The sequence below is a fragment of the Balearica regulorum genome, chromosome 3, assembly GCF_011004875.1.
Source record: "Balearica regulorum gibbericeps isolate bBalReg1 chromosome 3, bBalReg1.pri, whole genome shotgun sequence".
NCBI lineage: Eukaryota > Metazoa > Chordata > Aves > Gruiformes > Gruidae > Balearica > Balearica regulorum.
The window spans coordinates 91,616,749-91,626,971 of record NC_046186.1 but is presented as its reverse complement, the minus strand read 5'-3'; the positions used below and the strand labels follow the sequence as shown (position 1 = coordinate 91,626,971).

The following is a 10,223-nucleotide window of genomic DNA, read 5'->3' as shown; positions in this document are numbered from 1 at the left end:
GTGCTGAGATTTCAAAAAGCCCAACAAAAAGTTTGCCCATGTAGCTCTAGCTTCCTCAAATCTTATTTGACGGAACAGTCTGTCTTGCGCGCTCCAGAGATGGTGATAAGCGTCAAGCAATGGAATGCTACACAGAGGGAACTGCCAAACCACCTGTAACAAAAAGCCTGAGAGGGGTGGTAATAAAAATCAGTGTCTTCCAGGTGGAGAGGGTAGAAGGAACCACAGGGCTAAGTTACCATATCTGTTATAAAGTAAGGGCAAGTCTGCAACTGCAGCCAGAGGAGAACCACCATGAGGTGAAGGCTTTATACTGACAGGAGTGGGGTTCAAGCCTAGGCTTGGCTGGAGAGTCCCTGGGCTAAGCCACTGTGCTTACAGTGCCTGCTTTTACAGTAGGAACAGAAAGCTGTGGGAACAGACTGAGCAGTGCTACTATGGAAATACAGGAGGTGTAGGTGAGAGTATGATGAAGTTTTCAGTAGGACCAAGCAGGCAGAGGCAAGCTAGCTGCTACCAATTAAACTGAGTACATCCAGCATCATAAGAAATTCATGAGTTCCAGTCCCTCTTAGACTTGGGGCAGAGATAATTTATTAGACTTTTCTGCATTAAAACCTGACAGTATAAAAATGTTTAACTGCATTTAAAAACACTGATTATTTAAAAACACTGATTATCTAGAAACTCCCAGTGTGGCTAGGAGTTAAGGAGGTAAGCGCTTAAAGAAAAAATCTAAAGTTCTTGTCACGCCTTCTCTGGGTCGTTTTGCACTAGATCCCGCTGGAGTCTTGGGCTTGTTCTTTGCCTTGGCAGGAGACTTGGAAGCTGCAGCCTTTGGGCTGGGAGCTGCTGCTGGAGCAGTGGGAGCACTGGGCTCCAAGAAGGAGCTTTGCAGCTCCAGAGCAAAGTGGTAGTCCATGTGCTCTGGGAACTCCCACACCAGCACGAGCTGGTCACACTTCTCACAGCGCTGCTGATCCCCCGGCGAGGCTGGAGGGAGCAGGGCAAGCTCAGGAGAGGGTGGCAAATTCTGTTCATTTCCCTCCGTAGCTGGCTCTAATTTCAGAAGGGTCCTGGAGCTGGGTGGAGTCGAGGGTGTTTGTGTAGCATCAGAGAGCAACTTCTTGCAGGGAAGACTCTCATACTGAGAGGTGGGACTCCCATCTCTGGGACTCCACTTCACAGGGGACTCCAGGTCACATTGCACAGAGGCAAGTCCAATGCCATCTCTCTCCTGGTGCTCTGGGGAGCTGGGCAGAGGTGACGCTGCAGTGGTAGCAGCAGGCAGGCTGGTGGCTGTCACTGTTTGTGACTGTTGCCTTTCTGTCGCCTTTTGGAAGAAGGATTCAATAGCGTTGGCTGGCTTCTGCCTGTGCTCTTTGCTTGGGCTCCTGAAGAACTTGACCCTGGGCCTTGTAGAAGTGGCTGCGGCAGTACCATCAGACTGGGTATTGCTCGTCAGGAAGGTGGCAATGCCTGCAGAGAGGAGTGTGGCAGGCTCTGAGAATTTGTTTGCCGAGAGAAGCACCGATATGAGTGGTGGTGACCTGTGAAGAACAGACCAACATCAGCTCAGACACCAGCCTGGGAAGCAAGAAGTCTTTTGAGGTAAGACTTTAAGCAACATAAATTGTTCACAGGCAGGGGATAGGGGAACTGCAGTCTGGGTATCCAGCAAGGAGGGGGAGAGATGTTTCCTCTGACAAAACATTAGTATTGCTACTTCCAGAAGAGTCTCACAGACACAGCAGGCTGCGTTGAGCTGAGGAGAAAGCCTCTTCCCAGAACAGCATTTCCCAAAGGGAAGGGCACTGGAGCAGGGACAGCTGGTCGCCAGCCTGGACTTTAGGTCCACCACAAGCCGGAGCTGCTGTGAGACTCCCAGGCAAGGTGAAGGCCTTGAGAGTTGCAGCCTTGTTGGAGCCTAACAGGCAGGACCTTCTTGCCTTACCTACACCTCAGCCTTCACTGCAGAGCAGGAGGAAGGGAAGAAGTAATGTTGAATACAGGAGCTGCACACCTTAGTTTTCCTTCCTGCCCCCCCCCCCCAAGCACCTTTGTCCTTAGGGAAGGAAAGCAAGGCCTAACTAGCTTCTCCAGCCCAGCAGGGCAAGGACTAACTCACTCCAGCTGGACACCCCCCTGCTGATAGCAATCAATCAGCTCCAAGTACGGAAGCGTCTTGCCAGATGTGGGGCTTGGAAGAGGCCAGGCTCTCACAGCTGTCCTACCGCTAACAAGTGGAGGTCGCTGCACGTGTGCTGGGGACCACTTTTCCTGACAGCTGGCATAACACTCATTCCTTTCTGTCAGGTCCCTGGCTCATCCTGCACCTCCCGCAGCAGAAAAACCCCTGACAGGGACACAAACCGCTGCCTCCTCCACTCACCAGGCCGCCTGGTGAGCCCCAGCCATGTTGCAGTTTTGGATGAGGGCAAAGGCATCGTTGCACATCTTCTGGGCATCGTAGCGGGACAGAGCGCAAAAGCGCGACACTCGGGTGTCTCCCTGCATGCGGATGACCACCATCAGCTGCTTGGCCACTCGGTGGTTCTGCAGAGAGAAGAAGGAGCCGTGTTTCAAGCGACCCCTGCAGGAAAGAGCAGGAAAGGCCGAGGGGGTCATCTCGCTGCCCAGAACCCTGTACCATCAGCTACCACCTCCGGATGATGCTGTGTGACAGATGGCAGCTTGTCCTGCCTGGCCTGATCTCCAAGGGATGAGATACAGGACAGCAAGTGCTCGTACAGCTGCACCACACAGGATGGGAAGCAGTCAGTCCTTGCTCTACTTCAAAGGCAGCTGTGCACCATTTCTTGCCCCTGCTGCAGCAATGAAGCTAGCAGATTAATCTCACCCTCGCCTACAGTCTACCATCCGGATTTGAGCGTATCGCTTCCTCTCGCAGCTCACAGCACAGGCAGAGCTGCAAGGGAGCAGCAGTGTGGCAGGATGAAGGTGTGGTGGCTTTCAGGTCCCTGCATCCTAAAGCATGGGACAAGGACTGTCCCTGGCCCTGCAGGGTTCTGGAGCAAAACCATCCTTCCTAGCCAGGCTCCTGCACACCTCTTTGCTTGGGGCACCACAGCACACAGGCACGCATCTGAGGGCGAGCAGATTTCCTCCCTCACCACACACCACCCTCAGCCTCCTGCAAACAGCTCAGGGTGCAAACGTTCTGCATGGCTTCCTGAAGGCCAGCGGGGAGAACGCCATTCCCTGTGCCTCCTCTCCTTACCTGGCTCCTGTCCTTGATCAGTCTGGATTCCAGCTCCAAGGCCAGCTGCAGGAGCCAGTGTTGTACCTGGACAAAATAGTGGTAACAGACAGGTTGGGCCTCTGCTCACAGTGCTGCCACCAGCCCAGAGCAACACTCCGCACACCGGGGAATGCTGGAGGGGGATCAGACTGGAATGGACACAGACTATCACAAGGCCCCATATCTGGAGTACTCTTGGAGAAATCCACCCAGGTGAGGATTCATCGCCAGACACAAGGCATTGTAGATACCATAAAAGTCCTGCAGTGTTACTACTAGACTTTGCCAAGTAACCTGGGTCCCCTCCCCTGGATCTCTCTTTGTGTCTCCCTACAGCTCTGTGGGAACCTCTCCCCAGCTAACAGGTAAGGTGCAGCCTCCCTCCTCCTTTGGGCTAGTTACCTCCTTTCTAGCAACCATGGCCCTGGCGCTTGGCACTGTGAATACCTTTTGAACAGCACAGGCCCACAGTTCTCCTTGTGGCAATTACAACTGGGTTGGACCTCTCTGTGCAGTTTGTCGATGCATTTCTGTCAAACACGGATTTCCCTAATTTCTAGGGCCCAAACCACCACCTCCCACTGAGCCCCTAGTCTTGAGTTTCAGGGCATGATGACACAGAAAAGCAGCGGTTTGGCAAGCAAGTCTCAGCTTTTAGCATTCTCATCTTCTCCAGTGCAAAGGCCAACCCTCTTCTAGGTGTAAGCTGCTTCTACCTCCTTCTGTGTGGCCAGGGCTGTCCTCCCAGGGAAGTTCTTGCTGCAGCCAATAGACTGAGGCAGGTACCGATTTTTGACAGGTTCATCTTCAATTCCTCTGCACAAGTCATAGAGCCAGGACCTGAAAGCCACAGAGGAAGCATGAAGGCAGCCACAGATACACAGGCATTGCTGGGCGGCAAGTCAGCCTTCTGCTGAGCCATGCTTTCAGTTCTGTGCAAGCTGCACCTCTGCCTCTCATCCCCAGCTCTGCAGCTGCAGCCACAGCTGAACAAGCAGACTTCCTTCAGGCCACAACTGCCAGACAACGCAACTCCTCTGCCTCTTCTCCTTAAGTGGCAACAGTTCACCATCTGCAGGGCACCCCAACTGCTGCTCTGGGCCCAGAAGTGTTGTTTCAGGCTCCAGTCCAGCCTTGTAATTTCCTCTGTAATGAGACTGTCAAGCCTGCCTGCTTCCTAGCCTGCAGGGAGCCCTTCACAGCTTGGCCCCATCCTTAGACATTGTAGAAGAAGGCAGAGGAGTTGGCTGACAGGCAAAACTTATCCTGGGAAGGCTGCCTAGGAGCAAGCGAGCCTGGAAACCTGTTTGTGGGCCTGCCAGACCCATGCTTCTCAAAGACGTCACTCAAGTTTTACCTTCCAACCTTCCTAATCGCAGCAGAACAACCTGTGACCAAAAGGAAGTCTCGGTTCCTGCCAAGAGTCAAGTTGTGGCGAGTGGTTTATCATTACCCGGTTTTGTCTCCAAAGTGAGTCTGGAGCTCTGTCTCGCTGAACTGTGTCAGCTGCCCGATGTACTCCACTCCCAGGATATCTGTGATGGCAGTGCCAAGCTTGCCTCCCAGGTTACGGCTATGGCAGAGAAAGAAAGAAAAAAAGAAAGAAAAAACAAATGAAACAACATGTGGGGACTAGGCCAAGTCTTCTTGCAGCAGGCATCCCTAGATCAGAACAGCCAGAAGCAGTCAGGAACTAGCAGGACAAAAAGGAACACTTAGTACCTAACGCCCCCTTGCCCGCAGTTGCTCCTGGCTTACACCTATGCACCCCAGCAGTCATCTTGAGCACAGCTCTACCCTGTCCACAGGGAAAGGCTGTCCACAGGACACTAGTGGGCTCTTCGAATGTGGTCCCTTCACTGGCAGGGCTGCAGCTCCCAAGCATGCTCCTCCTGAACTGTCGCTCACAGCTATAAGGAATTCCTGGCAGGATTTCCTCTCCATTTCTTACAAGCATTGATGAGCAGTTACTGTGGAGTTGAATGCCTTTGCTGGCCACTATCAATTAGCATTGAATTGCTCTCTGTTGAGGTGGTCAGGAACAGTTTCCTACCCTCAAGTCACTTTAGTTCTGCTCACACAAGCAATGATGACATACCAACAAGCAAGTGCAACAATGAAGACAAGCAGAGGGCTCTCTTCCTGATAACAACCTGGATTGTGGAAGCACAGCACCAGCATTTCAAATACATGCTCTTGCCACAGAGCAGCTCAGCCTGAGTCCCAGGCTGCATAAAAGCAGGCAGCTCCCCTGTACTCACATATTGCTGATGGGCACTTGGCTGAAGAGCTGTGGGACAAATCGTGAAGATACTAGTGTCTGGCGGTTGGGCTTGTTTAACCCGCAGGCCAGTTTTGCCAGCGTCTGTAACACAGAAGAGGATGGAAACCCTGTTATTACAATCTTTGCACTGACTTTATTGTGACTCTACCTAACCGCTTGTGCTGTATCACCTCTAAGATCTGCCTTTGGAATATCTGCTAGGAAGGATGTGCAGGTCGCACCATTGCTTGCTCCCAGGTAGTACCCACATTGGGACTTGGCACACACTGGCTGGGAACACTGAAAGCACTGCTGCTTCCAGACTTCTAGCTCTGCAAAGGCTGGACTCCTGCTCCAGGCAGCCTGGGGCATCTGTATCTATCACCTGTTCTGCTCGGCTTAGTTTTCCATCAGGCAAGCACACTAGAGCTTCCAGAGCATCCCCATACTCCTCCCCAGGCTATTTCTCTCACTATGTCTTGCTCCATCATCTTCTGCGTTTGTCTTGCTTTTTCTCAGTGTCACTATTTTAATCTTCTCTCTGCGAGGTCCACAGCAGCATAGTGCTGCAAAAGGTAATCTGCAAAATACAGAATTGCTAGCCTGGAAGGGATGTTCTCTAGCTTATCTGCTATACAGGTTCCCCTCCCACCCTAATCTACCACAGGATCAAAAATACACAGACCAGCCTGAAATATATTTAGCTGGGTGTTGGGGATTTTTTTTAACAAATTAATAATAATTTTGCTCTTTCACTGCTTTACCACACACACCTATAACTAAGCAATTTATTTTTTCCTGCCTATTAAACTATGATCTTTATTAACAACCTGCTTTACAGGCTTACATATGTTCTCACTCTTACAAAGTAGATCCCTTTCCTTCAACTTTTCATATCCAGTCATTTTCCACATGTCCAATCACTGTTATTCTTGTTTTGCTGGAGACTCTTTCAAGTTTACCCACGCTGTTCATAAAGTATTGCAAGCTGAACCAATCGCTGAGACTTCATGGAGAGAAATAATTTACTTTTTCTGACACCTTCTCTAATCTGCATGTGCTCAAACAGGATTTGCCATTTCTGTAAGAGCTCTCGTATTACTGACTCATCCTGCTGCCTGTCCACAATAATTCCAGGTTACTTTCTGTCTATGACTTAGCCAAAAGCCTGTTGGTTGCTTTTTTCCTATAAACCACAAAACCGCCAGTGAGGAGCATAAGCAGCACTGCTTGGTGATTTCTGACTGTTTCTGGGCTTCTCCAAGCCCAGATTGTTCAGCTCCAATTTCATCTCCCAGAACTCCTACAGCCCAGGCCCTGAGCCCCATCTGTGCTTAGCATCACCTGAATTCCTACAGCTGCTCCCACCCTACAGGCTTCAGTGAAAATACTGGCTCTTAGTGGACCTCACACAGTTCCCCCCAGGCTCCCACTCTAAACATCCCAATTTGAGTGCAACTCACTGAACAAAAATCATTATGGAAAACAGTAAGATTTTCTTCAGCTAGATGCACGCCCTTCAGATAACCTCAGTCATGTTGTGTTTTACTAGGGTGTCATCACCAGCTTACATGACTCAGGGTGGGGCGCGTTAGAAACCTTAAGGTGCACGCTCCACATCTGCAGTTTCCCCTGTACATTAGGCCACACATGCTGTCAAAGAGGGCACATAAATGAGTCTGGCATGAGTGGTTCTTGATAAAACCATGCTGTTATCTTCCAGGTGCTTCCAAATAGCTCATTCAATTATTTGGTCTCATTTATCAGCTGGGTTCCTGGTGTATTCTACCAAGTTAGCTCACTAGGAAGAAAAGTCCCTCAAGAGAGTTTTCTTTAGGAAAAAAATGAGTTTAAAGCAGGAAACCTCGTTTTAGGCAATGGTGGCTGTAGCCAGAGAATGTTTTTTACTGACACAAATTCCCAGCAGCTTGGAGGAAGAAGAATACCAGTTTGGAGCACTGAGGTAAGTCGAGTTGCTTTTCCTCTTTCTGGTCACACAGTCTTTACCCCCGCTGGCTGCTCTTTGGGTGATGCTCAGCCAGCTGTGAGAGCAGCCGCAGGAGCACTTCGTGCATGACAGCAGCTGCAGAAACAAACAGACTCAGATGCTGCAGCTACAGAGGGTTTCCTGCTGGGTGAAATGCAGGGTGGTTTACTGAGAGCCCCTAGCACTCGTTTCATGCTTTGCAGAAAAGGTTTGTACCTACAGAGGTCAGCTGGCTGTGGAAGCACTGTAGCGTGTTCTGTACAGCCACGTGTAGGCTCTGGTAATTTCTGCACTGTGCTTGCTGATATAGATATACAGTTCTTCAGGGATAGCACAGTACATCATGATTTCCTTACTCCCTTTAAAAAACCAACCAACCAACCAAAAGAGGAATGCTGGCTTAGAAAATGGAAGCTGGGAGAAGCTGCTAGGGATAGCAGGGATGTTCGCTGTTATTCTTGATTAAAGAGAGCAAAAAGGCAAGTTGAACATCCTTTCCACTGGAAATTTCTACACCAGTGGTCTTCCTCAGCTAGCTCATTTCTGCCTTACAGTCTGCTCTAGTTTCAAGGTGAGCTGGTGCAGAACTAGCTCCAGTACCTCTGTACAGCTGGTAATAGTTCCAGTTGTTTCCACAGCAGTCTAAGATGAAATTTATCTTTCTTAAGTTCCAAAGCATCCATTTAGTCTTTATAATTTTCTTGTTTTAGTCAGAGCCTGCATTTTTAAAGTCATCACTGTACACATAAGCCCCTTTTGCAAAGAATGAAACGAGTGCAGGGTGGTTTACTGAGAGCCCCTAGCATTTCACCCAGCAGGAAACCCTCTATAGCTGCAGCATCAAAGTCTGTTTGTTTCTGCAGCTGCTGTCATGCATGAAGTGCTACTGCGGCTGCTCTCAGCAGCTGGCTGAGCATCACTCAAAGAGCAGCCAGCGGGGGTAAAGACTGAGTGACCAGAAAGAGGAAGCCAGAGCCCCAAACTGGTATTCTTCTTCCTCCAAGCTGCTGGGAGTGTCAGTAAAAACCATTCCCTGGCTACAGCCACCTTTGCCTAAAACTCAAGGTGGAGGTTTCCTGCTTTAAGCTCATCTTTTTTCTAAAGAAAACTCTCCTGGGGGACTTAAAACCCTTTTCTTCCTCGTGAGCTAACTCATTAAGGTACACCAGGAATCCAGGCAGTCAATTAATTGAGTGCTGACTGCATAGGCCACATCCCTGGGAAGAAAACTCTTCTCCTTCCCAGATATCCTATAATTTCCCTGAAGGTGTGCTCACACGTGGCTGCGTTCCCCACTGAGCTCATCTTCTATGGGAGACTTGGAAAAACACACAGGAGAGTGTCTACAGCACGTTCTGACTCTGCTACTTAGAAGAGAGCAGGCTGATGTGTTACACACGTACCTTGTTGTGCGAAATCCCAGCTGAACACCTGAATCCAGTGGCTGCTTCTACAGCCACCCTAATTTCTTCCACAATTACTGCACCCATGGTCAGCTGCAGGTCAGGACAATCAGGGTTATCGAAAGACAGTGACGCCAGCCACTCGTGCAAGCCACGTTGCCGCAGCTCCTCTAGAAAAGGGACGCAAAGGGGGTCAGCACGGGTATTTCTTGCTGAGTCCAGCAAAGGGACCAGTAGCATCGGCCAGCCGCAGCAGCCAGCCGCGTGCTTCTGTAACTGCGTGCCAACGGCAAGGACAAGAAGCGAGCACCCCAAAAGTCATTCACTGGGGAAACCACAGATCCTATTTACCGTGCTCTTGCACGGGACAGAGCAGCCCACCCTCTGCCTCTGTTGATGTACGGGGGAGCGTTACCGATGGAGCGGGAGAGGGACAGCGCAGGGGCCCGGGGGTGGCAGCACTGGGCTCCGTTCTCGCTGCGTTGTGCGGCCTCAAAGCAAAGCCGTTAGAGCCGTCCCGCCGCGGTATGCAAAGCGCCGGCCCCGGCGCTCGAAGCTGCGCGGTGCCGGGTCGGTGCGTACCCTTCCCGCCGGGCTGGGGGTCGGGGGCGTCGGGCAGCCCCTGCACGAAGGTGGTGGGCAGCAGCGCGGCCGCCAGGGGGCGCCCCTGCAGGGCCCGCAGCCGCTCCCGCGCGCTGCCCGTCAGGTCCAGGTACGCCTCGTCGATGCTGGCCCGCTCGATGGCGGCGAAGCGCGACAGCACCTGCATCACCTCCACGCTGGCCTCCCGGTACCTGCCGGGCGGCGGGCACAGCCTCAGGCGCCGCCCCGCGTAAGGCGGCCCCCGCCGCCGCCACCCCCGGCCCGATCCCCGACCCCGCTCACCGGGTGAGGTCGGCTTTGCCCCGCGCCTGGGGCACCCGCGCCAGCGCCAGGTCGGGGCACAGCGCCCGCGCCTCCGTCGCCCACATCCCACGGGACACGCCGAAGGCGCGTGCCTCGTAGCTCACCGCGATGATCCTGCAAGACACGGGAGGGCAGGGCAGGGCGAGCACGGCCCCGCCGGGAAGGGTGCAAGGGGCCGGTCCCGCCGCCGGCACCTACCCGCCGCCCTGCCACTCGGTGTACTGCACCACGGCGCAGGGGCGGCCGCGCAGCTGCGGGTCGAGGCGCTGCTCCACCTGCATGAAGAAGCAGTCCATGTCCACCAGGGCCACCACCCGCTCCCGACCCCGCGACATCCTCCCGCCGCCGTCGGCCGCCTCCCGCCCGGCGGGGTGGACGGCCCTGCCCCGCCCCCCCGCGCTG

The 10,223-nt window shown here is 52.6% G+C and overlaps 1 protein-coding gene across 1 annotated transcript; it reads right to left on the bottom strand.

The window, feature by feature from the left end:
• Positions 1-571: 571 nt before the first annotated feature.
• Positions 572-10,199, bottom strand: POLH (DNA polymerase eta). Its single transcript, XM_075748949.1, has 10 exons — positions 10,020-10,199; positions 9,801-9,935; positions 9,498-9,709; positions 8,916-9,085; positions 5,524-5,627; positions 4,716-4,835; positions 3,979-4,102; positions 3,242-3,307; positions 2,393-2,556; positions 572-1,550 (listed from the first exon to the last, which is right to left on the bottom strand). The coding sequence occupies exons 1-10, from the start codon at positions 10,154-10,156 to the stop codon at positions 707-709; spliced, it is 2,076 nt and encodes a 691-aa protein (XP_075605064.1). The 5' UTR covers positions 10,157-10,199; the 3' UTR covers positions 572-706.
• Positions 10,200-10,223: the final 24 nt, after the last annotated feature.

What these genes read in the sequence shown, in the direction of transcription:
- POLH (XM_075748949.1), bottom strand. Translation starts at nt 10,156, where the DNA reads ATGTCGCGGGGTCGGGAGCGGGTGGTGGCCCTGGTGGACATGGACTGC. An exon ending in CAAGTGCCCATCAGCAATAT is followed by an intron (nt 4,836 to 5,523) that starts GTGAGTACAGGG and finishes TCTCTGCCATAG; the next exon opens with CCGTAACCTGGGAGGCAAGC. An exon ending in CACTTTGGAGACAAAACCGG is followed by an intron (nt 4,103 to 4,715) that starts GTAATGATAAAC and finishes TGTGGCTTTCAG; the next exon opens with GTCCTGGCTCTATGACTTGT.